The sequence below is a fragment of the Paramormyrops kingsleyae genome, chromosome 4, assembly GCF_048594095.1.
Source record: "Paramormyrops kingsleyae isolate MSU_618 chromosome 4, PKINGS_0.4, whole genome shotgun sequence".
Lineage (NCBI taxonomy): Eukaryota > Metazoa > Chordata > Actinopteri > Osteoglossiformes > Mormyridae > Paramormyrops > Paramormyrops kingsleyae.
Window position 1 is genome coordinate 7,420,913 of NC_132800.1, and position 27,768 is coordinate 7,448,680.

The following is a 27,768-nucleotide window of genomic DNA, read 5'->3' on the forward strand; positions in this document are numbered from 1 at the left end:
GTAACCAATAGGAGGTTGATTGAACTTACTCTTCTCAGGTGTTTTGGAACCGACATACTCATGGTATGTGGGTTTGGGGTATATCAACCCAGAGGTTAAGATTTACCAAATGGTAAGTTAACCAAGCTTTCTGGAATACCCCCCAGGAGTGAGACATAGACAATTAACCAATCTGGGAGGGTGCAGGGCAACAAGCAATCAGGTAAACACACAAGGACAGGCAACAGGTGAGACTAGTAATTAGGTCAAGGAACTCAGAAACTAAACAGGGAAACTAAGAACTGACAAAGAAACAAAGAAAATCTAAGAATCTAACACTGGGGAATAACAAAGACAGGTAAAACACAACCAAAGAACAAAGCAAGAAACCAAAACTGAATACAGATAAGAGGAACTAGAAAACTGATACAAATGAAACACAAGGGTAAAAAATACAGAGGAGGGGTTGACAGATAGCCACATGCTCAACTCATAGAGCTATGTGGCTGTCAGGAAAGCCGGGGAAACACTAAAGACTAAAAACAGGGAGGATAGGATGGCCAGCGACACCTACTGGCCAAATGGGGAGAAGACGAAGGACTGGGACAAACAAGTGCTGATCCTGACAGCAGGAACACATTTCCCCAATCTTAAAGAAAAATCAGATCTGAGCTTCCTAACTAGATGAAGCAATTACCTATTCAATCATGTCAATTATGCATCATAACAATCCTCAAGAAACTCAACATGCTGCATCTTACATCTTTTATAATGCAACACATTCATCTGACCACAATGGAGATTCATTTAGAGGGTTGGAGGTGTTCAAGTTTGCATGGTCCAACAGCCTGCAACAACACAAGCAAGCCCTACATAGGGCAAACAAGAATTTCATTGTACATTTGTACACTGTAGTTTGTACACATGCCAGTTCTTTCTGGCTCAGTTTGAATTCTGAAGCAGAAGAAATTTAAACTGCTATACAATTTTGAAGAAGCTGTACATAGAGGCACACATTTTTTCCCTTGCATCTAAAAATATTTTGTTATGAATATCATCTGGCCATATATTCTTAAAAGCTACTTTTATACTAAAACTGTACTGTATATAAACACATAGTTCCATTACAAAAGGTGACCATACTGCCTATAAGATTTTTGGTGGTACTGCATCTCGCATATGCATAATGTTAATTCCATGACATGATACTGCCTTTGATATACCATTGTTTTTTTTTGTTTTTTTTTCTAAATCCACTGCAGTGGTATTGGTTGATTAGGGTAAGAATATAAGACCCCATTTATATATAGCAAACCACTGGTTTCTCACTGCAGCTAGAGCAATAGATCTGCTCTTGAGTCTTGATCTGTAGCTGGTTTGAAAGGCTTTGGTCTCTGTTAGGGCTTCCTGTAGGGGGCGCCCTGGAGCTCTCTGCATGGGCCACTAAGGTTCACCTATGGGGAGCTGCCATGGATGGAATAAAGTGCATGGAAGGAAAAACAGGATTCTGCCTTTGTTGGTCATGGGTATTTGTTTTTTTCTCACAGCTTAACTCCCACGGAAATACTGTATTATGACCTACTGATACTATTCTTTGTAGACCACACCCATTGCAAAGAATCTTTTAGAGTTGCACATACTATAGTAGTACTATAAGTACTACTGCAGTGCTAAAGGCAAGGAGCCAGTCAGCACATACCAATTAACTCATGTGACCCAAATAACCCTGAGAAATAACTCACATTCCAATGTGGCAGAGACTAATACCTGTGGCATACAGTCCTCAATCGTGGTAAGTTTCTAAATATGAATATGCTTTGTTTTTTTTTTGTGAAAAAGAATACTGATTATATTACTCCTTTTGTGTTTATCCAAAATGAATTAGCTAATTAGTTGAATAAGAAGTTTTCCATTTGCTCAGTTTAATTGCCTGTCCAATATAATACATCCATCCATTATCATAACCACTTAATCCCACACAGGGGGCCTGGAGCCTATCCTGAGAGCAATGGGAATAGGTGGGAACCAACACACCACAGGGTGCACACACTCACACAACAACAGGGCCAATTTTGACAGGAGCCCCAGGCAAAAACAGGGAGTGCATGCGAACCCAGGACCTTCTTGCCATGAGGCAGCAGTACTAACCACAGCACCACCATGCTGCCCACAATACAATGCAATACAATTAAATATATTATATTGGACAGGCATTTAATATAATCATAATCACAATATATATACAGTCAAAGTAAAAAGTATGTGAACACTTTGGACTTATCTGGTTTTCTGCATGAATTGGTCATAAAAAGTGATCCGATCCTCATCTAAGTCACAGGTACTGATATACACAAAGAGCTTAAGCCAATAATGCACAAAAAAATTCTACTCTTTCATGTCTTTATGATACAAACGCATTCAACGTTCACAGTGGTAGTAGAAAAAGTAAGTGAACCTTTGGATTTAATAATGGGTTGTGTTGAAATGTAATTTGACAATGTGTGCGGAAGTGGTGAAATACTGCCATCTAGTGTCCAAAGTTTTTTTTTGGTGTACTTCCGTTTTTGTTTGGTTATCATAAATAAAAGAAGAGTTAACTTCAACAGGTTATGGGCCCAGATACGTAGCTACTAAATAGAGTTTACACTGAATTTGTCTACTATAAACAATGTTGTGGGATTTACAATGGAAGATAAACTGTTTATTGAGAAGCTGAGCGGACCTGAGAATTGGGCTACGTGGAAATTTCAAATGGAGCATTTGCTGAAAGCTAAAGGACTATGGGGCATGATAATGGAAACGGACAACTTACCACCAGACGCAAACGCCCAGACACGAGCGGAATTTGCAACACGGAAAGAAAAGGCATTTTCTGTGTTGGTCCTGAATGTAAGTACGCCCCAGTTATACCTTGTTACAAGCTATCAGACACCGAAAGAAGCGTGGAATACGCTGAAAGGGCATTTTGAGAGAGATACTCTTGCAAATAAGCTTTTTCTAAAGAAAAAATATTTCAGGTGTGAAATGAAAGACGGAGAAACCATAACTGAGCACTTAAAACGCATGAAGGAGCTAACGGATAAGCTAGGCGCGATAGGTGCTGTGATTGAAGAGGCGGATCAGATCGTAACACTGCTAGGTAGCCTGCCACCAAGCTATGCAACACTCGTCACTGCGCTAGAAACAAAGATGGACAATTTAACACTGCAATTTGTGCAGCAAGCCTTGATAAATGAAGAACAAAAACGAGTGCATGCTAATGACAAAGATGGTGGCTCGAACGGGGATAAATCAGCTCTATCAACACGAGTTTGTAGAGATATGCAGGCTAATATTAGGGCAGCGGGAGCTGACAGACCGAACTCGTGGAGATGTTATAAGTGTGGGAAAGAAGGACATATAAAGCGCAACTGTCCAAACATAAAAAGAAACATTAGAACCCACAAGGCTAAAAATATGCTGTGTGAAGATACAGAAGACTCGTCTGAGAGTGCCTTTGTTGCTAAAGCAGTAAACCAGAACGAGATGACTCAACAGTTAGAGTGGTTAATTGACTCTGGAGCGTCAAAGCACATGACGTGTCATAAAGAAATTCTTCAAGACTACCAAGAGTTTTCAAAAACGCAGTCTGTAAAAGTTGGAGATGGCAGGGTAGTTGACGCCCTAGGATTCGGCAATGTCAAGCTGAATATGACATTTAAAAGCAGTGATGACAAACATGTCACAATGTATGATGTACTGTTTGTTCCCAAACTCTCTGGGAATCTTTTCTCAGTGGGAGCTGCTGTCAGAAAAGGAAATATGATGCAGTTCAAGAAGTCCCGTTGTTATATCCGTAGTAAAGATGGAAATCTTCGGGGAATGGGGACACAAAGACCCGATGGATTGTACCAGCTGGACATCAAGGGCAGTTTGTTCAACTGTTATAGTGCATCAGTAGAAGCCAGCCTGTGGCATCAGAGACTGGGACACACTACCAAGTTGAAGGAACTGGAAAATCTGGTAAAAGGAATTAATTCTTCTGCAGAGAAAGAAGTTCCCTTCTGTGAAGCATGTGTGGAGGGCAAACTCTCAAGAAAGCCTTTCAAACCAGTGGGAGAAATTCGTTCTAAACGTAAGATGCAACTGATCCATAGTGATGTCTGTGGTCCCATGCAGACTGAATCCCTAGGTGGAGCAAAGTATTTTGTGACCTTTATTGATGACTACTCTAGATGCTGCAAAGTATACTTTATGAAACAAAAGAGTGAAGTCCTAAGCAAATTTAAAGAATTTGAGAAAACATTCTCCAATGAGTGTGGACAGAAAATCACAAGACTAAGAACAGATAACGGTGGGGAGTACATTTCTAAGGAGTTTCAAGAGTACTTGAAGGCTCAAGGTATTCACCATGAACTGACTGTACCCCATGCACCTCAACAAAATGGTGTTGCAGAAAGAAAAAATAGGACATTAATTGAAGCAGCTAGAAGTATGCTCTCTCATGCGAAGATGCCAAACACTTACTGGGCAGAAGCTGTGGCGACCGCAGCTTATATACAGAACAGACTGTTTACATCTTCTCTGGGGAAAGAAACACCCTACCAGAGATGGTCTGGCAAAAAGCCTGACATAAGTCATATAAAAGTGTTTGGCTGTGTAGCCTATGCACATGTCCCGGACGCAGAAAGAAGAAAACTGGATAAGAAAGCTGTAAAACTTCGTTTTGTAGGATATGCAAACAATGCCAAAGGCTATCGCCTGTTTGATGAAGAAAACAGGAAGATTCTAATTCGTAGGGATGTCATCTTCAATGAATCAGATTTTTCCTGGAAGCAAGAAGTAGAGGTTTCTCGTTTAGAGATTGAAGCTACTTTGAACACAGACGATAAAGAAACACCAGTTGAGGAAGACACTGTAAGTGAAGATCCTAGAAAAAGTGGCAGAATCAGAAAGCCTCCAAAAAGATATGGATATGATGAGTTTGCTGATGCTGTGACTGTTGATCACTATGCCAGTGTTTGCCGTATTATGGAACCAAGCACACTTAAAGAAGCAATGATGAGTCCTAATGCAAAAGAATGGAAGGAGGCGGCAGACTTGGAGTTTGAGTCGCTGTTAGAAAATGAGACATGGGACTTAGTGGATTTACCAAAAGATCGGAAGGCCATAGGGTCGAAATGGGTGTTCAAAGTCAAGCATCATTGTGACGGACAAGTGGAGAGATACAAGTGTAGACTTGTTGCTAAGGGGTACTCACAAAAGTATGGTGCTGACTATGATGAAACTTTTTCTCCTGTGGTACGATTCAGCTCAGTTCGTACATTGCTATCCTTCGCTGTCCAAAATAACCTCCATGTACATCAGATGGATGTTGTAACTGCATTCCTGAATGGACATCTGGAAGAAGAAATCTACATGGAGCAACCAGAGGGGTATGTTAAACCAGGACAGGAACACTTAGTATGCAAACTAAAGAGGGCAATTTATGGGCTTAAGCAGTCTCCTCGTTGTTGGAGCAAGACCTTCACAGAATTCATGAAGGACATTGGCTTTAAACAGAGCATATCAGATCCATGTGTGTTTGTGAGATCTCAACAAGAACTAGAGATACTAGCTGTATATGTTGATGATCTGATCTTGATTACAGAGTCAATAGAAAGCATGGATAAGTTGAAAGTTGCCCTCAAGACACGCTACAAGATGAAAGACATGGGTGAGCTGTCCTATATATTAGGCATCTCTGTTGTTCAAGACAAGGCAAAGAATTGTATGTACCTTCATCAGAAGCATTATCTTGAAAACATTCTCCAGAAGTATGGAATGGAAAAGGCCAATCCTGTTGCAACCCCAGCTGATGCCAGTGTAAAGTTAAAAAGGAACGATGGAGTCAGTAAGCCAGTGAATCCAGGTCCTTATCAATCCATGGTAGGTAGTCTACTGTATGCTGCGATGGCCACACGACCAGACATAGCACAAGCGGTAAGTGTTGTGTCAAAGTTCAGTGCAGACCCAAATGCTGCACACCTGACTGCTGTGAAGAGAATTCTACGATACTTAAAAGGTACGTTGAACCTCGCTCTCAAGTATGAGCAGTCCGAGTCTGGAACTTTGGTTGGGTACTCAGATGCTGACTGGGCTGGAGATCAGGATGACCGATGCTCTACAACTGGTAACGTTTTCTTACTGGGTGGAGGAGCAGTGAGCTGGCTCAGCAAGAAACAGTCAACAGTTGCACTTTCAACAGCTGAAGCTGAGTATGTTGCGCTTAGCCAAGCAGCTCAGGAATGCACCTGGCTTACACGACTACTGAGTGATCTAGGAATGGTTGCTATGCCCATCGTGATCCTGGAGGACAACCAAGGAGCCATTGCCATGGCGAAGAATCCAGTTGATCATTCAAGGACTAAGCACATTGACATTCGCTATCACTACATTCGTGAGTGTGTACAGAATGGGCAAATACAACTGCAGTATTGCTCTACAGATGACATGAAAGCAGATATCTTGACCAAGCCACTAGCAAGGCAAAAATTTGAGTGTTTTAGGAAAAAGCTTGGACTTTGTGTTGTTTAATACTATCTTAAGTCTAGTGGTAATACTTAGTACTCCATGTTCAAGAACCATTGTAAAATTAAGTGGGAGTGTTGAAATGTAATTTGACAATGTGTGCGGAAGTGGTGAAATACTGCCATCTAGTGTCCAAAGTTTTTTTTTGGTGTACTTCCGTTTTTGTTTGGTTATCATAAATAAAAGAAGAGTTAACTTCAACAGGTTGACCCTCCTTTGGCAGCAATGACCACAACCAGGTGCTTCCTGTAACTGCAGATCAGACCTGCACATCGTGCAGAGGGAATTTTAGCCCATTTTGTCTTGCAGAACTGCCTTAACTCTTCCATATTCTTTGGTTGTGTTCTGTGTATGGCTCTCTTCAATTAATTCCACAGCATCTCAATAGGACTGAGATCTGAGCTCTGACTGGGCCACTCCAAAGGCAGATTTTGTTCTTCTGAAAGCATTATGCTGTGGATTTGCTGTGATGTTTGGGGTCATTGTCCTGTTCCATCACCCAGCCTCTTCTGAGCTTCAGTTAATGGACAGACACCTTCACATTATCCTGGATAATTTGTTGATAAACTTGGCAATTCATTTTCCCCTCAGTGATGGCAAAATGTCCAGGTCCTGACATAGCAAAGCAGACCAAAATCATGATGTTCCCTTCACTGTACTTTACTGTAGGGATGATGTTTTGATGCTGATATGCAGTGCCCTTCTTCGTCAAATGAAGTTCTGCTTGTTCCTCCCAAATAGTTCAATTTTGGTTTCATCACTCCAGAAAACATTTTCCCAGGACCATTGTGGAGTGTCCAAGTGCTCTATTGCGAACTTCAGGTATGCAGCAATATTCTCTTTGACAGCAGTTGCTTCCTCCTTGGTGTCCTGCCATGAACTCCTTTCTTGTTCAGTGTGTTGCGAATCATGAACAGAGATGTTACCCGGTTCTAATGACTTCCTCATGTCATTTGCTGTCACTCTAGGGTTCTTCTTTACCTCACTGATGACTTTGCATTGTGCTCTTGGGGTCGTCTTGGTAGGGCACCCACTTCTAGGCAGAGTAGCCACAATAACAGATTGTCTCCATTTATAGACAACTTGCTTAACAGTAGACTGATGAATATCTAAAATATCTGAGATGACTTTGTAACCCTTTCCAACCTTATGTAAATGAACAATTCTTGATCGTAGCTCTTTTGTGTGAGGCATGATTCCCATCTGGATATGCTTCTTTTCAAAAGCTCAAACTCAAACTTTTCAGTGTTTTTCATCAATCAACGTAATTCTAGGCCACACCTCTGACCTCTTTTCATTAAATGGACTCCAGGTTTGCCAAATTCGGACTGCTTTTTAAAAAGTCATTAGCTTAGGGTTCACTTACGTTTTCCAACATTCAGTTTCACAATTTGAATGTATTATTCTAAATGATCAAAAATTCTCTGAAAATATGTGTATCTTTAGTTATAAGAGACTGTGTTTGTTCATTATTGTGACTTACATGGAGATACGACCATATTTTATATGAGAATTACACATGAATATAGTAAATTCCAATGGGTTCACAAACTTTTTACTTTGACTGTATATATAAAATACTAGTTTTATGTATGACATTTACATGTCGTTTAATGAACTATGCATTTCCTTATAATTCAGATAAGTGTGTAGCCATGTTAATTTATATACTCTTTATACTTGCATATGTATTCATTGGTTTACTCTGTACTTTTTGGTTCTGCCACAAAGGTTCCTCCTAGTGTTTTAGGTGTGGCAGCAATCAGCGACAAAAATTTTTTGAGTTTCAGCGCCAATTCTTGTCAGAATCCGCTTGGATTTGGCACTGGTAAAACGTGCAATTCAGCTTCCAACCAACATTAACACAAAAAATTGATAATCTGTAAATGTTTAAATTATTATAATAAAATCTCATTTAGTAGTGTTGATTATATCCCCCCACGTTATAACTTATTAATATATCAAAAAGGAACTTTTGTAATAAACTTTTTCCTTTTCCCGCGATTAGTGTAATTTGAGGAGAGGCTGTACATCGCTGGCTTTATATTAGGTAGGTTACGAATTATGTTAATTAAGAGGTAAGAGGTATTATTGATTAGCACGGTGTTTTGGCTGTAAATTATAGTTACACAGGACTAAACAGCGTTTAGATTGCTCCGCCATCAAATTGCATCCTGGTGTACTGCATTACAGTGTGGTATGCTGGCTTACTGCATTACAGTGTGGTATGCTGGCGTACTGCATTACAGTGTGGTATGCTGGTGTACTGCATTATTTTATTATAATAAAATCTCATTTAGTAGTGTTGATTATATCCCCCCACGTTATAACTTATTAATATATCAAAAAGGAACTTTTGTAATAAACTTTTTCCTTTTCCCGCGATTAGTGTAATTTGAGGAGAGGCTGTACATCGCTGGCTTTATATTAGGTAGGTTACGAATTATGTTAATTAAGAGGTAAGAGGTATTATTGATTAGCACGGTGTTTTGGCTGTAAATTATAGTTACACAGGACTAAACAGCGTTTAGATTGCTCCGCCATCAAATTGCATCCTGGTGTACTGCATTACAGTGTGGTATGCTGACTTACTGCATTACAGTGTGGTATGCTGGCGTACTGCATTACAGTGTGGTATGCTGGTGTACTGCATTACAGTGTGGTATGCTGGCGTACTGCATTACAGTGTGGTATGCCGGGGACTCATCTGCAGAGAGGACAGTCCTCTAGAGGGTTAGAAACTCTGCCCAAAAAACCATTGGCTGCTCTCTGCCATCCCTGGAAGCCATCGCCAGCTCCCTCTGCCTCTCCAGAGCCCAAAACATCCTCAGAGACTCTGTCCGTCCCACACACCACTTGTTTGACCTGCTGCCCTCTGGTAGGTGCTACAGGTCCATCAAAACATGCACCTCCAGACTCAAGGACAGTTTCTTCCTTTGGGCCTTAAGATCACTGAACAACAACAAAAAATAATCTGTGTGCAATATTAGTCTTTAGTGATTACAAAAAACAGTTTTATAATACTAATCTTTTTTTATTTATCTTATTTATGCAAAGTATTGATTTTTGCTACTTGCCTCCTTTGGTTGGCTATATTTTACATGTGCATACACAGATAAGTATTATGTTTGACTGTGTTTTTCTGATTTGTTATTGCATTGAACAGGAGCAGCATGCTTAGTTTTGTTGTGTATTTTATATACAATGACAATAAAGCTTCTATTCTATTCTATTGTTATTCAGCCTCAGGTGCCAGTACTCTCAGCAGATATTGTGAGGTGCCGGTACTCTGAAGAGAAAAACAAAGAGGTGCTGGTACTGCATACCTGTGAGTACTGACCCACTTCAAGCACTGAATACATTGATAGAAAAGCGTATAGTTTCATTTCCAAAGTACCCATTGAATACTGAAGGAACATGCAGTGTAATGACTATACCCTTTTTTGACTTAAATACAGGGTGAAATATGGCCCATAGTTATGAGACCAAATGATCAGTGGACGTCTCTGCCTGTGACTGCAAACTGCCTGTGTGAGTAAAAATTGACCAGTTTTCTTTGGTTGTAAGATATTACAGCTGCTAAACTGACTTTTGAATATAAAGCTAACATTACTTTTGGTTTTCATTACAGAGTCAGACTGATACACAGGTCCTGGTTTCCTTACAGCCATATTCATCTAAGCAATGGCTCACCAAGAGGTTTGTCTACAACATTTCGGCATTTGATGCATTTTGTCCATAAATATCAGACACTGAAAGGCAGGAAGCTTAAGTTGAGTAACGATTTTCAGCTGAAAGTTGCTGAAAATAGCAGACAAAAAGCTCCCTCTCCGCAGTGCTCTTCCCCAGGCTACTTTCATACCGTGCCGCCCTACAACAAATGTTACAGACGTACTGTAACAGAATAACAATCTAAAATATGTATAATTATATTGGATGCTGCCTTAACGTGATGTTTGTAGTCTGTTTTGATTTTGACCTTATTGTTTTAATGTGCTCTATTGGATCTTAAATTTCAGCCTTTTATATTGGGCAGGTCTCTCTTTAAAAGACATTTTTTAAATCAGTGAGACTAACCTGGTTAAATGAGGTTTAATAATAATGCAGAAAATAAACAAACACAGGTGCTTGTTATTGTAATAGAAAATCATAGCAGGTGTCTTCAGCAGCCACATAAGACTATGAGCAGGAAAACTGTCTTCTGTTAAGGGAAAGTTCTGTGCATGTGTGTGAGTGACCATAAACAGGTCTGTAAGATCTCATGGACTAATCTCCCACATTCTGCACACTCAGAACTCGCTCACTGACCTCTTGCTGGAGAATCTGAAGGAGCTCGATGATGATCAGCTGAAGGAGTTTAAATGGAAACTGAGTCACACAAAGTATAAAGAGTTAAAGCCCCTTCCCAGGGGTCAGGTGAAGCACTTGAATAGAACAGACCTCGCCGACACGATGATAAGTTCCTACATGGAAGTTGGTGCTCTTGAAGTCACACTTGAAATCCTGAAGAATATGACCCTGAATGACCTTGCTGAGAGACTGAAGGAAGACTTGCAGAAGTGTAATCATATTTTTAATCTTTCCTGTTTTTCATATAAATTTTAAGCTTTTTTAGCTCTTCAAAAATAAATATGTTAAATAACAGTATATGGGAAATGATGAGGAGTTTGTTACATACTGATTTCGAAGATAGAAATTAATTTGAAATTCTTTCTTATTTCAGGTAACCAAGTAAGAAATAAGATGGCTGATGTATCAGAGAAAAGTAAGAGCTGTATGCTATTATCTACATGTATGTGGTGTTTCAGAAAGAAAGGTGTATGATGTGAAATTTATAGTTTCATTCATCACTGAAATTGTGAAAATCGTGTGTGTGTGTGTTTATATTCTTCCTCTCTTACTGGTCAGGATCCTGTTGAGAAATTGTGCATTTTCCTCCCATATTTCTTCAGGGGAACTCATGCTGGACAGAATAAAATGTAACCTAAAGAAGAAATTTGAGTGTGTATTTGAAGGGAAAGCTAAGGAAGGACAGCCAACACTTCTCAAAGAGATTTACACAGAACTCTACATAACTAAAGGCGGAACTGGAGGAGTCAATGATGAACATGAAGTGAGACAGATTGAAACATCATCCAAGAAAAGGCAAACAGAAGATACTACACTCAAGTGCAATGATATATTTAAACCATTATGTGGACGTGAGGCACCTATCAGAACTGTACTCACTAAAGGGGTTGCAGGTATCGGGAAAACAGTCTCTGTGCAGAAATTTATTCTAGACTGGGCAGAAGGAAAAGCAAACCAGGACATTCATGTCATATTTGCTCTTCCTTTCCGGAACCTCAATTTGCTTGAAGGTGAATTCAGTCTGATTGAACTGCTTCACTACTTTGATCCAGAACTAAAGTCATTTCAATCCACTGAGCTGTTTAGGTGCAAAGTCTTGTTCATCTTAGATGGTCTAGATGAGTGTCGCCTTCCTTTAGATTTTCAGAACAATGACAGCTGGTTTAATGTAACAAAGAAAACATCACTGCATCTGCTGTTGACTCACCTCATTAAGGGGAATCTGCTTCCATCTGCTCTCCTTTGGATAACCTCCCGGCCAGCAGCAACCAATCAGATACCTCCTGAGTGCATCGACCAGGTGACAGAGATACGAGGGTTCAGTGATGCCCAGAAGGAGGAGTATTTCAGGAAGAGATTTAATGATGAGGGCCTGGCTGAAAGGATTATCAGACATGTGAAATCATCAAGGAGCCTCTTCATCATGTGCCACATTCCTGTGTTCTGCTGTATTTCAGCCACTGTCCTTGAAAGTCTTTTTATGGAAACTGACAGTGGAGAAATTCCAAGTACCCTGACTGAAATGTACACACACTTCCTGATCTTTCAGACAAGATTAATAAAAAACAAGTATAGGCTCCAGACCTCTGTGTCCCAGAACAGGACAAGCTGGTACGGGAAACTGAAGGATGAATTGATGAAAAACAATGAAACTAATGATATTAGATGCCTCCTTCTAAAACTTGGTAAACTGGCTTTTCATAACCTTAAGAAAGGCAATCTCATATTTTATAAGAAAGATCTGGAAAAGAGTGACCTTGACATCAGAGAAGCTTCAGTTTACTCTGGAGTGTGCACAGAAGTCTTTAAAGAGGAATATGGGATGTATCGGGATAAGGTGTACTGCTTTGTGCATCTGAGCATCCAGGAGTATCTCGCTGCTTTATACGTCTTTCTATCAAAGCCATCAGCTAACCTACTGAAGACTACAGTGGATCAGGCATTAGAGAGCAAGAATGGACACTTGGACCTCTACCTCCGCTTCCTCCTGGGCCTTTCAATAGACTCTAGTAAGACTCTGTTAGAAAGGCTACTTGGACAGACAGGATTCAGCTCACATAACATTGGGAAAACAGCCCAATACATCAAGGGGAAAATAATGGAGAATTTATCTCCTGAAAGGACCATCAACCTGTTCCACTGTCTAAATGAACTGGGTGACAATTCTCTAGTAGAGGAGGTACAAAGATACCTGAATTCAAGAAGTCTTTCAGCAGAACATCTCTCACCTGCACAGTATTCAGCTCTGGCCTTTGTGTTACTGATGTCAGATGAGGAGCTGGATGTGTTTGATCTGAAGAAATTCTTCAGATCAGATAATGAGCACTGGAGGCTGCTACCTGTGGTCAAGACATCTAAGACAGCTCTGTAAGTGATGTGAGGATGTAAAAATGTCTTTTCTGGTAGTTAAACATTAACATTTTTTTAAATATATCAAACATACAGTTTTTGTCATCTTCATGGATTAATGAATTGACTAGATTTGTTTTTGATATTCTGAACCCAGATTCTATAATGACTGAAGGTAGTGATGTAGTAAAAAACACAAAAGTGACATTTCCACTAACATTCACTATGCCTTCCGATAACTGTGACATCATCCAAACCTGCTATAGAAACAAAGAGGGCTCTTTATCCGGAGGGTTTACAAGTGAAATGATCCTTTATTTGCATAAGTACAGGTATATTGGGATGCTTCTCTTCTCACTCTCCATGAGAAACACAGACACATTTACAGGTGAGAACAAGCTTAGGGGTCACAGCACTGGGTTGGCTGGCGTCCAGAACCCCTGGAACTGGAACCATGTGTTCTGTGTGGCTCAGTGGGCTAAGCCTGTATGCCTATAATCACAAGGTCACCAGTTTAAACCCAGCTTCTGTGGGTCCTTGAGCAAGGCCCTTAACCCCCAACTTTCTGGGCGCAGCCATGAGTGGCTGCCCTTTGCGGACAACTTACTTACAAAGAGCAGGTTGAGGGAGACATAAAAGACAATTTCCCCATGGGGGAAAATAATAAAGTGATGATTATTATTTAATATTTATTAAAATGTTGAATTGTGAAATGCGGTTCTTGTTTTTTATTTCCCCTGACTTAAGTAAAACAAGGTACTAATACTAAAGAAAGTGTGTTAACTATTTGCATGGACATTTCTGAGTAGAAAACAACAAAAAAATTAAGGTAGAGCAACTTTATTTGAATGATGAGGTAACTTAATATTTCAATGAATACTGAATTAATATTAAGTAGGTATTACTCAATTTAGCTTTTGGATATAGAAGGAAAAACATGTTTATTGTACTTGATTTAATGGTGTAACTAACACATGCATTTAGTACAACCAATATGAAAATTCAAATAGTGATCACTGAATATCGAGTAGATTCAACTTAATATAGCTTTTAGTGTATTTAATGATTTCTGTTGGTGTAATAATGATAGTTTAGTAACAATTATTTAATAATATTGAAGTTGGGACAACTTAAAAAGATCCATGCAAATAGTTAACACACCTTTTTGAGTAGACCCAATACATTCTTTTTTAGAGTGTGATGGCCCGGAATAGGTTAGTCCAGCACCCTTTTCTATTGAATGGACACACATAGAGACATAGAGATGTCCTGTAGTGGGTGATGGCCCAGGTGCCCTGCCACATGTGTCGTACGTCCCCAGTGATTTGGAAGTGGCTGTGGATTCTCTGAGCTTTTGCAGGATAGGTTGGTCCAGCACCCTTTTCTATTGAATGGACACACATAGAGACCACTTATACCATTGTATGGTCACCTTTTAGGGCATGACATCACGTATCCTCCACTAGAAGGGCTCTTCATAATGGCACCCTTTTCCGTTAGAAGGGTACCCATAGGAGCCATTTAGACCATTGTAAGGGCACCTTATAGGGCACTGCATGACATTCTCTCCACTAGAAGGGCTCTCATTAATACACTTCATCGCCTTGCTCTGTAAGGCACCATCTCCCGTGAAGGGGGCTTGATCGTGCGATGGGCAGCTAATAGTGGCATTTTCACCATTCCTTAGGGAAAGTTAGGGACGTTTTTGTTCATCCATGGGGGCACTAGCACAGTTACTGCCCACCCCCCCCCTTCCCCCTCTGAGTCCACCAGTGGCCTGTGCTGCTCGCTTGTTTTAATGTTGCTGTCAGTACTATTAACAATGTGTAGGTTATATATGTGTCTGTGTCTCAACATATTTTCTTTTTCCAGGCTGAACAGCTGTAATCTGACAGAGACATGCTGGGACACGTTGGCTTTAGCTCTCAGATCAAACTCCTCACCCCTGAAAGAGCTGGACCTGAGTAACAATGACCTGCAGGATTCAGAAGTGAAGCTGCTCTCTGCTGGACTGGAGGGTTCACACTGTAAGCTGGAGATACTGAGGTCAGTCCAGTTTGACAGTACAAATACTAAACCGGTATGTTAATTTTATAAATTGTTTCTGTGGCTGCAATGCAAGTCAGACAAGCGAACAGCTGCACTCAGACCATTTCATTCTCACTAAGCAGGTATCAATTTATACTTTTTACTTTTCAGTTCTTTATGTTTTTCAGAAAAGAAGACATGATGCACGTGTTTCGTTTTAGTATTGTCATACTGATTTAATATTGTTATATTAAATATTGTGGAATTACACCAAATAAAATACTCTTTTATTTTGGGTAGCTGCTGCATGGACACCTTCCTGTGTCACATCAGCCGCCTGTCAGCTATGAGAGATGAATCACTCCTGTAATCAGCTCTCACTGTACTGTACAGATCTGTGTGGATCACAGTGTTTAAAATGTTCATGTGCTAAGGTCTCTCAAACAAGATTCCTGAAAGTACTGTTGTATCCTGATTTTTTTTTTTCAATTAACTTTTAAATTCATAATTTGTACAATTTAAATCTAAAACAACCCATGTATCAGCTCGGCTGGAACAAGTGAAAATGATGCTGTCGTAGTTTAACTTGGAGCTGGAGCCTGTCTATACTGTACACTAACAGCAAAGAGCAATTAAGAGACGGTTCCGTTACAGAGATGATGACATAGCTGTCAAGTCTCCCATTTTGGCCGGGAAACTACCGTATTTTACCCCTTTTTCCCGCCGTCCTCCCGTATTAGTATTTTCCCGTAAATCTCACGTATTATATCATTAAAAAAAATCCCTGTGCCTCTCCAAACTGAACTGTCAGTAGCCTCGCGAGAACTGCCATCTGCAGTAGTCTGCAGGTCATTCACAACAACAGGTCATAAATGCCGGAGGTTAAAATGGCAATGCTGTGTGCTAAAAACAACGTTACTTTCACCTTCTGTGATGACTTCAACAAGGATACAAAGCCTGCAACAAATCTGTATAATAAGTTAGAGCTGGGCGGTATGACCAAAAATTTATATCACGGTATTTTTCAAAATTATATCAATGTCACGGTATTTGACGGTATTTTTTTTTTTCCATGCATGATTAGGTGTTAACCCCACTTCCTAATAAATTAGAGAATAATTACTGCAGTATATTGGCTTACATTGACCGGACTAGTATTAACCCAGGTTTGATTGGTCTCACAAAATGCTGCTGTTCACAAAGAGGTGACAGTGGCACTCATAATTGTAATGAGGTTAAGAAATCAGAATTCATGACTTGCAGTCAAAATACACAACACTTTATTGTGCAAGTTTTGCAACTTGAAAACATCTTTAAGCTGGCTACAATGTAAACAATATGTCCCCTGTAACTGCAAAATGAAAACTTTATCCACTGGACTTTCATTAAGGCAAATTACCTAAAACAGATAAATACAAAAGGAGTGAAACTTTTCACTTTATGAAACATTAATAATATTACTTCAAGTCCAACCAGGTAGTATTCAAGTATTTAAAATATAAAAGAAGTTTAACTTGAAAACTTCTTAAACAACTAAACCTTCACTAAGGCAACTTGCCTCCATACGGACTTTGCTTCAAGATGAGGTATATTCATACACACATTTAAACAAATAATAAATAGTAAACTAAAAGTATGCAACTTGCATAAATAATACTATTGCTCAACCCCAGGAACAGTACACTGTATTCAAGTATCAAAAATATAAAAGAAGTGCAATATGGCTTGCAGGCGGTGAAGCAAATTGCTTGTGTTGCCTCCTGCGGCTACAACTTTAGCCCGACAACATTTACATATTATGGTTGTTTGATCAACGTCAGATTTTTTAAAGCCGAAGTATTTCCACACAACCGACATGGCCCCTCTTTTCGGAAGAAGTTCCTCTTTGTACGTGACATTTTCTTCGTTCATGCTGTTCACCGCTCAACACACACAGGCCGTGCTTCCACCGCTCTCATGCAGACGCATACAGCTTGTTTGGTACCACTGCAAAACAATCCCCCTCTCAAACAATGTCCCGCGGCGGGACGTTCCACCGCTCTGTGTTCCCGACGCTTTGTACGCACACACTCACCGGTATTGGGGTATATGAAAAATGAATATCATAAAAAAAAAACACCGGTATTCGGTATGAAAAGGTATACCGCCCAGCCCTATAATAAGTCATTAGTGAATGCCAGAGAGCCACATGAGTGAACATGAGAAATTAAAAGAAAATGTGTAATGAAAATAAAATGTAAATGACAAGTGGTTATTTTAGATTTCTTGTACTCTTTGTAGCAAATCCTCTTAAAAATGGACAGGACGTCAGTTATGTAAATGATAAGTCTTTATATAAGACTTTGAAAATGGTGTACCGTAGTAAATAAGATATAATTAACAGCTCTCAATAAATGTATTTCTTACAACAGATCAATTAAAATATAACTTAAATCGCTGTTATTAAATCAGATATGCATAACAACAAATCAGTTTAAACAGCAATAAAGTTACAACACACTTGTCTTAAAATGTAAGGGATACTGGAGCTTGGTTGGGGTGGTGGGATGACTCGCGGTGGGTGCCGGAAAATTTTCCTTATTTTCAAATCCAAAACTTGACAGATATGGATGATGAACTCAGGTGGAGTGGAGGAAAACAACAGCAGTGCTTGTAATCACTACTTAACCTTTACTGGTAAAGAGCTGGCGTGAGTCCTTAATCAAACCAGCTGTTCAACAAGCTGAAAGGTGAAGAAAAGCGATGTTTTCAGCTGCTCCCATCCACTGCTGTTTGTCTCCCACAGCAGCAAGGCTACAGTAAAGCTATACAAGTTAAAATAGAAGCTGTTTGTATGCAGATTTAAACTGTTAGCTTAGTTTGACACATTATTTAAATTTGGTAACTTGCAGCAGGCTGACAGCAGCCGTCACACTTTGTCGCAGTGATACCTGGGTGAGTCTAAAGGGGAGCATGGGGTGTAGTCAACTAGATCTACTTCAAGGCTTTAGTAATATTATTTTAGAGATTTACAATAATATGAATAATATTACATAATTAGAATAATATGAATTATATAATGTAAATATATAAAAATAAATTTCATCTGCCAGTTATCAGCCCAGTCGCTAATTAAATCCAGATCCCACTGTAGCCTCTGTGCTGCTAGATCAGTATCTGCTACACCACCCACCTTGGTGTCGTCTGCAAATTTAACCAGTTTACTGTATGTATTGGTGTCAATATCATTAATGTAAATTAGGAACAATAGTGGTCCTAAAATTGAACCCTGCGGTACCCCACTATGAATTCAGGCCAACTATGACATTGTGCCTCTAATAACTACTCGCTGCTTCCTGTCTGTTAACCAGTTTTCAATCCAAGCTGCCACAGTTCCTAAAATCCCTGCAGCTTTGAGCTTTAGCAAGAGCCGTTTGTGGGGGACAACATCAAAGGCCTTCTGGAAATCTAAGTAGATCACATCATAGGACTTTTTGTGATCAATTTCTCTTGTAGCTTCCTCAAAGAACTCAAGTAAATTAGTTAAACAGGACCTACCTCTCCTAAATCCATGTTGGCTATTAGGGATGGGCCGATCCACATTTTTTTTCAGTTCCAATCCGATTCCGATACACACCTGCCGATACCGATACAGATTCCAGTACATGAGCTCTGTTTACTTTGTTACTTTGTGATTTCAGCTTTTAGAGCTCGTTCGGAGTTAAAATATTGGAAGAAACTTTTAATGTCATCCTTAGCCTCCAATGCAATCTTCCTTTCTACATTCCTCTTTGCGAGTCTGATGATATTTTTTAACTCAACCTGTAGATTTAGATACTCCTGCTTTATTTTGAAATCGTTAGTTAATTTCCATTTGTGGAAGAGAGCCCTTTTCCTCCTGACTTTACTCTTAATTTCCATAGTAAACCACCTTGGTTGCAGTGTCCTAGATTTAGTTTTGCTGGAATCAGGTATGAAGTCCTCTTGTAGTTGCAAGAATGTGCTTTTAAAAAGTTCCCATGCCTCTTCGACAGTTTTGCTATTTAGGGTAGCTCCTTCCTCACGTGGCTGGGCCCAGCTCCTTGGTCACAGGCTAAGCAGGCGAGAGGCGGCAGTCCTTTCCATGTGGTCATCCTCCAGGCCGTCTGTCTTTAGAAAGAGAAAGAGACGACAAGCGGCCTTGTTCACCAGTCGGCCTCCCCCCTGCTGTCCACAATGCAGACTTTTAGCCACACTGGGGAAGACGATCCTGTCTCCTCTCTAGAACTCTTACCAGCTGCTGGCCGCCTCCTGTTGACATTCCTCACTTCCTCTTGGGTGTCTCTGTGGCCGACTGTGGGGATCTAGCGGTTTCTGTCCAGTGCTGTGGTGCTGATCGTCACCCTTTGGGGTTTAGCCGACTTTCCTGCACCTGTGGCATAACACTGTTTGCTCTTGGAGTCACCACAGGGCCTCATCCTCTCTGCCATCAGTGCTCTTCCTGTGGCAGGAATCCAGGGAATCCGGTTGGTCTGTTTCATGCAGTGGGTTGTTGTCACTGGATGGTTTAATTTTGAACTGAGCTGATCATTTATGTCTGTTACTACACAGTCATTGGGGTTAAAAGATGAGCTTCAGTGATCTGTGTGTAGCGACCACAGGACCAGAGGCACACAGGCAAACCTGGATGCCCAATATTACCCCCAAATGGTAACTTTTTATCAGGAACAGGAAGGACAGGGATGGAGGAAAAGGGGGAGGTGCTGAAGGGCTGTTTGTCTGGTGGGTCCAGGCCAGTCGCTGGTCGCTTTGGGCACATCAGCACTGGCATTCTGAAGAATCGTTGCCACCTGTATTTTGTCCAAAATGTTGTGATTTCCTTGCAATAGGCTGTCAGGCTGCAGAGTCGCAGCAAAGATTCTGTGATTTTATGTAGCTCATGATGAGCCTTTTGAAGCACTTCATGATGATAGGTATGAATGGTAGTTATTGAGGGCACAAGACTTCTTTGGCACGGAGATGTTGGTGGTGGCTTTGAAGCATGTTGAAATGACAGTGGTGCTCAGAGAGATATTGAAGATGTCTGTAAGGACAGTTGGTCTGCACGTCCCTTCAGCAGAAGACAAGGAATGTTGTCTGGTCTGGCAGCCTTTTGTGGGTTGATTCTGAACAGAGTTCACCTCACATCATGCAGAGCACCTGGTCGTTGGGGGGAGGGGTGATCTTCCTTGCTGCCCTGTCATTCTATGCTTCAAACCATGCATAGATGTGACTCAGCACATCTGGAAGAGAGGTCTCACTGTCACAGGCAGGTGGAGATGTCCTGTAGTCGCTGATGGCCCAGATGCCCTGTCACATGTGTCGTACATCCCCAGTGATTTGGAAGTGGCTGTGGATTCTCTGAGCATTTCCACAATTTGCCACTCTGATGGCCCAGGATAGGTTGGTCCAACACCATTTCCTTTGGAAAGGATACACATAGTGCAACGTAGTGCAAGCTGAATCCTTGGGTTCCTTTAAATCAGAGTTGGATAAGATTTTAACAACTCTGAGCTATTAGTTAAGTTCTCCCCAAGCGAGCTCGATGGGCCGAATGGCCTCCTCTCGTTTGTATAGTTCTTATGTTCTTATGTTCTTATAGGGACCGCTTATACCATTGTATGGGCACCTTTTAGGGCATGACATCACATTCTCTCCACTAGAAGGGCTCTCATTAATACACTTCATCGCATCTTCTTGCTCTATAAGGCACCATCTCCCGTGAAGGGGGCACCCTAGATGGTGCTAAATCGTGCGATGGGCAGCTAATAGTGGCATTTTCACCATTCCTTAGGGAAAAGTAGTGACGTTTTTTCAGCCATGGGGGCACTAGCACAGTTACTGCCCCCCCCCCTCCCCCTCTGAGTCCACCAGTGGCCTGTGCTGCTCGCTTGTTGTAATGTTGCTGTCAGTACTATTAACAATGTGTAGGTAATATTTGTGTCTGTGTCTCAACATATTTTCTTTTTCCAGGCTGAACAGCTGTAATCTGACAGAGACATGCTGTGACACGTTGGCTTTAACTCTCAGATCAAACTCCTCACCCCTGAGAGAGCTGGACCTGAGTAACAATGACCTGCAGGATTCAGGAGTGAAGCTGCTCTCTGCTGGACTGGAGGATTCACACTGTAAGCTGGAGATACTGAGGTCAGTCCAATTTGACAGTACAGACACTAAAGTGGTACTTTAATATTATAAAGTGTTTCTGTGGCTGCAATGCAAGTCAGACAAGTGAACCACTGCACTCAGACCATTTCATTCCCACTAAGCAGGTATCAATTTACACTTTTTACTTTTCAGTTCTTTATCTTTTTTCAGAGAAGAGGACATGGTGCACATGTTTTGTTTTAGTATTGTCAAACTGACATAATATTGTTAAACTCCACACAAGAGTAAATGCATGGGCTGGACGTTTCACAGTTTAATAGCAGAGGAACCTAAATCACATTTGCTGAGGTATAATTACACCAGATAAAATACTCTTTTATTTTGGTAGCTGCTGCATGGGCACCTTCCTGTGTCACATCAGCCGCCTGCAGCTATGAGAGATGAATCACTCCTGTAAACAGCTCTCACTGTACTGTACAGATCTGTGTGGATCACAGTGTTTAAAATGTTCATGTGCAATGGTCTCAAACAGAATTCCAGAAAGTACTGTTGCATCCTGAATTTTTTTTTTCAATCAACTTTTAAATTCATAATTTGTACAATTTATATCTAAAACAGCCCATGAATCACCAAGGCTGGAATGAGAACTAACACAGCCTGCCAGGCCTGCATTAGCTGCTGGGGATGTTCACATCTCCTCCTATCAGAGTTACTAGTCAGTCTGGGGCCACCTGGCAGAAAGATGGCTGACAGCTGCAGTGGAAGCAATTTTATTGCTCTGAATATGTCATGGGAGGAGTCACATATCATTTTTGAATTACTCATTAAAATAAAAAATCTGCACTTATTTGAATGTCACCTTCTGTTTATGTAAAGGCTGAAATGAAAATAAAAAATGGCAGCTATTTGCATATAAAAGAAAGGGGAACTATTTAAATAAAATTCCTTGAAAAGCTTTAGGTCAGCGCACAGATACAATACGGGTGTGTCAGCTTTTGACATCCACTGAACACATATTCACCTGCTGCCAGTGTTTTCACTCTTTGAGGAGATTGTACAGCAATTCTCCTCGGCAGTCGGATGGGGGTGTTTCCCAGCTCTGTTCTGATCTCGATGTGAAGGTTAATCTTTCCCAGGTTAGTCTCCTGTGTTGGGTAAGGAGGCAGGAGACACAGGGTTGCAGTGGACACCCCATATGGGGCAGTGTTTGTTTTTGGGGGAAAGGGGGTACATTTAGAAAGGGCAGACGGCTGGGTCCGGCTCCTTGGTCACTGGTTGTGCAGGCGGGAGGCGGCAGTCCTTTCCATGTGGTCATCCTCCAGGCCGTCTGTCTTCAGAGAGAGAGAGATGACAAGTGGCCTGCTCATCTGTTGGCCTCCCCTCCTGCTGTCCACGGCTGGTTCATACTTCACGCAGATGCAGATGCACCATCACAGTGAAGTAATTTCCGTTGCGGGGTTGTCCAGGATGCAGGCTTTGAGCCACGCTGGGAGAGGTGATACTGCCCCCTCTCTGGAACTCTTATCAGCTCCTGGCCGCCTCCTGTTGACATTCCTCACTTCCTCACGGGTGCTTCTGCGGCCGACTGTGGGGATCTAGCAGTTTCTGTCCAGTGCTGTGGTGCTGATCGTCACCCTTTGGGGTTTAGCCAACTTTCCTGTACCTGTGACATCACACCGTTTGCTCTTGGCGTCACTCCAGGGCCTCATCCTCTCTGCCATCAGTGCTCTTCTTGTGGCAGGAGTCCAGGGAATCCAGTTGGTCTAAGTTTCATGTAGTTGGTCGCTCACTGGATGGTTTAAGTTTAAACTGAGCTGATCATTTATGTCTGTTACTGCAGAGTCAGTGGGGTTAAAAGATGAGCTGCAGTGAACTGTGTGTAGCGGCCGCAGGAGCATAGGCAGACAGGCAAACCTGGGTGCAGAATATTGCCCCCAAAAGGCATCTTTTTATCAGGAACAGGAAGACCAGGGATGGAGGAAAAGGGGGAGGTGCTGATGGGCTGTTTGTCTGGTGGGTCCAGGCCAGTCGCTGGTCGCTTTGGGCACATCAGCACTGGCATTCCGAAGAATCGTTGCCACCTGTACTTTGTCCAAAATTTTGTGATTTCCTTTCTATAGGCTGTCAGGCTGCAGAGTCACAGAGGGAGGCTGTACTTCCCTGGCTTCAGCTCTGAGGTCAAACCCCTCACATCTGAGAGAGCTGGACCTGAGCTACAATCATCCAGGAGACTCAGGAGTGAAGCTGCTCTCTGCTGTACTGGAGGATCCCAGCTGTAAACTTGAGAAGCTGAAGTGAGTAGACAGTGTGTCTGACATGCTACAGATACTTATGCATGTATGTGAAGAAGAGGCACCAATAAATAAATGGATACAGCAGTACTATGTCATTCTGCTTCTCCTATAGTGTGGATCACAGTGCAGAGTGCAGGACCAGACCAGGCTTACAGAAATGTGAGTTTGTTTGCATGTTTTTTATTAATAATAGCATTAATACTGCTTTATGATTGTATTCATGCAGCTTTTTTAAAATGAGTCTAGTTTTGTGCACTATATGTAGATGAATTTCCATGTTTATTTTTTGGTGAGTTTCTCTGTCATTTTAGACAACATCCAAAGGTGAAAAACAAAACAGACATCACCAAAAACATCATTAATTCATCAGTTCTTTTTCTTAACATACTGCTGGGTTTGGGTTCATACATGACTGGTTTCTTATGTATAAATAGCATCTGGGAACAAACAAATACTTTACAGCTGCTTATATCGTGCTTGTGTTTGTGTGAGAATGTAACAGGGTGAAATACATTCTGATACGACCGTGCGTCTTTAATTCCACAAAAAAAATTAAATAAAAAAGCCTTCCCATTTCTTCTTTTTTGCATATGCGCTTAGTGTACTTTTTTGAGATTCGTCATTATTGTCCTAAGACAGCAACCGTAGTCTCCCCCAAACTGGCTGTAACGCCGAGCGTCTCTTCAGTCTGCGCTTAGTGCAGCTAGAGGAAGTTAAGTGTCCGAAGGGTTTAGGAGGAAATTGATATTTTGAAGTAAAGACAAACTCACTTTTATTAAGTGGTAATGTTTTCATTGACTGTAATTTTATTTAGCTGTAACTAAGCCCAAGGGTGTAACTTTGATTTAAATACTTGGGGGGGGGGTCCGGCCATTTAGGGGGAGAAATGATTATTGGGGGGGGGGGGCGGTTACAACCCCCCATCCCCCTGTAATTTATGCCCATAATTAATCCTGTTAATTTAGCACGCACAGTATTTTGGCACGTTTTCCCTCCGGCGTCGTCCGGTCGTCCGACATTTCCTGAGCTACTTCACATACTTTGAATTCCTGCTTCATTAGGGGATCTTGTGCTGTTTTTATATTGTATGTATCGTACAGAATAATAGAGCGCAGGCTAAAGTGCAGTTTGGTCCCCAGTGAGTCTCTCAGCGCGGCGTCTCACAGCGCAGGGGGCAGCCGGAGCGCCGCAGACTCGGGCGGCTACATGAGTATATTGGGAATAAAATGTGTGTATTGGAGCGAGTTCTGTGTTAGTGAGTGTGTGAGGTGTGACAGTGATGATGATGGAGATGCTGGGCTTCGTGATGGGATTAATCGCTCTTCCTCTTACCTACAGACTCCTGCCAGCTGACGCTGGACCCCAACACAGCAAACAGACACCTGTCTCTGTCAGAGGGGAACAGGAAGGTGACACGGGAGGCAGAGCGGCAGCCATATCCTGATCATCCAGAGAGATTTGACTGCTGGCCCCAAGTTCTGTGCAGAGAGAGTCTGACTGGTCGCTGTTACTGGGAGGCTGAGTGGAGTGGATATGGAGCCCGGATAGCAGTGACTTATAAAGGAATCAGTAGGAAAGGAGACAGTGCTGACTGTGTGCTTGGAGCCACTGACAAGTCATGGATGCTGTGCTGCTCTCCTGACAGTTACTCTGTCTGTCACAATAATAAACAGACTGTCATACCCATAAAGCCCCCAGGCTCCCGCAGAGTAGGAGTGTATCTGGACCAGGTGGCTGGTACTCTGTCCTTCTACAGAGTCTCCTCTGATGGACTGACCCTCCTTTACAGCTTCACCTCCTCATTCACTGAACCCCTCTGTCCAGGGTTTTATGTTTATTATAACTCCCCCATGTCCCTGTGCATGCTGGGATAGCTCATTGTGTGCTGGAGGGATAATTTTTACTTATCAGAGCGTCACATGTCGCTGCTTCTCCGTGGCAAAAAAGTGAAATCTCTGCTTTTTAACCAGTATAACCCTTTTTACTCTGTCTGAAGTGTGACGTATGTTAGACAAAATAAGTGACTGTGTTTTGCAAGCTGAACAAACATGGAAAATGACATTTTCCTCTCTGATATAATATAATGAAATGTAATCCTGATGGGGGGGACTTCCCCTGTATATGTACATTATATATATATTTCTGTCTGTATATTGTATTTGCTACCTGAACAATGGCAATAAAGGCTTCATATTAATGTCTTGGTTTAACCATTTTTAAAAAATATTTAACATAATTAAACAGCACTCCCTGGTAAATGGCATCGCCGTATATAATAACCGCTTAACAGGAGACGGAACTGCAAAAGCAAAGGAAAAAAAACATTAGTAACACAAATTACACTGAATGACCAAAATACAACAAGCAGGTTTCCCAACCGTGAACTGCCTTACCTGAAAATCGACAAGTTTACTAGCATAGAGCCGCCGATGCTCAGACCCCTATTAAAAAAAAAGGATAATAGAAAAAACAACTGATATCATTACTGTCTAAATTAATGGCAAAAAAGTTAAAAATAAAATTTTAAAGATCGAAACATTTTTACTTAAACAATCGGGTGTAACTTGAGAGAGCAGCACCTCGCTTCAGCCCCCTACTGCCGTCCTGCAGTAACTGCGAGTTTCCCGTCAGTTGCAGGATGTGAAACGCTGCGTTCCCTCGATTAACGTCCCCACATGTACAGTCATTATTTAACTTGGGTAAGGGCATCTGCCAAATACCGTAAATGTAAATGATATGCTCTACTGGTGGACTGGGGTTGTCATGGGAACCCATATGCCACCTGAACAGGTACACAGTGCCCCTGCTGGACATACTTGCCCAGTCACACACTCACACAGCTACTTTCTGTAAAAGCTTTCTGTTAAGTTTGAGTTTTGGACTGACTGGGTGACACATGCTTCAGTTATTTCAGCCTGATGTGGATGATTATATAGAGGGGGAGGGGGGTGAAAAAGTGCATTTTCCATTAATGCCTCTTTAATCCCACTGAACCCCCCCAGACATCAATCATTATACGCTTGACAGTAACTGGCAGCTGTGTACATTATGTAGCCCTAGTAATGAGGACCAATCAGAAGCCGGCGCATCCCCCACACCACTACAGCAGCCGGAAATAGTCATGGGGGGCTGGGGGGCTACGGGACTTTCTTAAAGTACTCAAATGGCAAAAGCAGCCACACGTCAAGAAAACTCTACTGATTTCTTAATTAATATGTGAACAGACCCCTAAATCAGCAGCCCATGACTGTACTGATATGAGATGTTTGCTGCTAAGATTCACTAACAAAACAGCTGTCAACTTGTTTATTTAAAACATCCAAGGCACTTAATTACTGCTCAAGCAGTTTTATAATGGGATTAATATGAAATTTACATCTCTCTGCAGTTTGTACAGAAGAATTGATTATATAATTGCAGTCACTCGGGGTGAGCCCTGCCTTCTGCACTGTGCTGCCTGGGACAGACTCCATTTTTCAGGTCCCCACAAAGATCTGTAAATGCAATCAAAAAAGTAATAATCCCTGACCTCAACCCCATCAAACACCTTTGGGATGAACTACAACGGAGATAGCAAGTCAGCCATTCATGTCCACCATCAGTGCCTGATCTCACAAATACTCTTCTGGATGAATGTGCCAAAGTACCCACAGACTCACTCCAAAATCTCGTAGAAAGCTTTCCCAGAAGAGTGGCAGCTCTATGGATTTAGAATGGGATGTCATAAAAGTTCCTGTAGGTGTAATGGCCAGGTGTCCTATTCATTTTCTCCATATACTGTGTGTGTGTGTGTACACATACTATATATAAATTTTCCATATATATATATATATCCCCTGGGGGTGGGGCTCGATGGCGAGCGCCTGGTGGCCAGGCCTATACCCATGGGGCCTGGTCGGGCACAGCCCGAACAAGGCACGTGGGTCCCCCTTCCAATGGGCTCACCACCCGTAGGAGGGGCCATAGGGGTCGGGTGCATTGTGAGCTGGGCAGTGGTCGAAGGCGGGGACCTTGGCGGTCCGATCCTCGGCTGCAGAAGCTAGCTCTTGGGACATGGAATGTCACCTCTCTGATGGGGAAGGAGCCTGAGCTGGTGCGCGAGGTTCAGAAATTC

The 27,768-nt window shown here is 41.6% G+C and overlaps 2 protein-coding genes across 7 annotated transcripts in view; one reads left to right on the forward strand and one right to left on the reverse strand.

Annotated features, from left to right (window-relative positions):
- The window catches only part of LOC111848838 (NLR family CARD domain-containing protein 3-like), a 212,845-nt gene that overhangs the window by 75,122 nt on the left and 109,955 nt on the right, over window positions 1-27,768 (reverse strand). The gene's annotated exons all lie outside the window — the stretch shown is intronic.
- LOC140588949 (NACHT, LRR and PYD domains-containing protein 3-like) lies at window positions 2,464-25,851 on the forward strand. The gene is made up of 13 exons (XM_072711593.1): window positions 2,464-2,868; window positions 9,772-9,856; window positions 9,987-10,059; window positions 10,160-10,227; window positions 10,822-11,089; window positions 11,252-11,293; window positions 11,481-11,729; window positions 11,988-13,245; window positions 15,100-15,273; window positions 21,226-21,399; window positions 23,481-23,654; window positions 23,767-23,813; window positions 24,993-25,851. The coding sequence occupies exons 4-13, from the start codon at window positions 10,213-10,215 to the stop codon at window positions 25,526-25,528; spliced, it is 2,937 nt and encodes a 978-aa protein (XP_072567694.1). The 5' UTR covers window positions 2,464-2,868; window positions 9,772-9,856; window positions 9,987-10,059; window positions 10,160-10,212; the 3' UTR covers window positions 25,529-25,851.

What these genes read in the sequence shown, in the direction of transcription:
- LOC140588949 (XM_072711593.1), top strand. An exon ending in ATTTAAACCATTATGTGGAC is followed by an intron (nt 11,730 to 11,987) that starts GTGAGGCACCTA and finishes TGTTCATCTTAG; the next exon opens with ATGGTCTAGATGAGTGTCGC. An exon ending in CAGACCAGGCTTACAGAAAT is followed by an intron (nt 23,814 to 24,992) that starts GTGAGTTTGTTT and finishes TCTTACCTACAG; the next exon opens with ACTCCTGCCAGCTGACGCTG.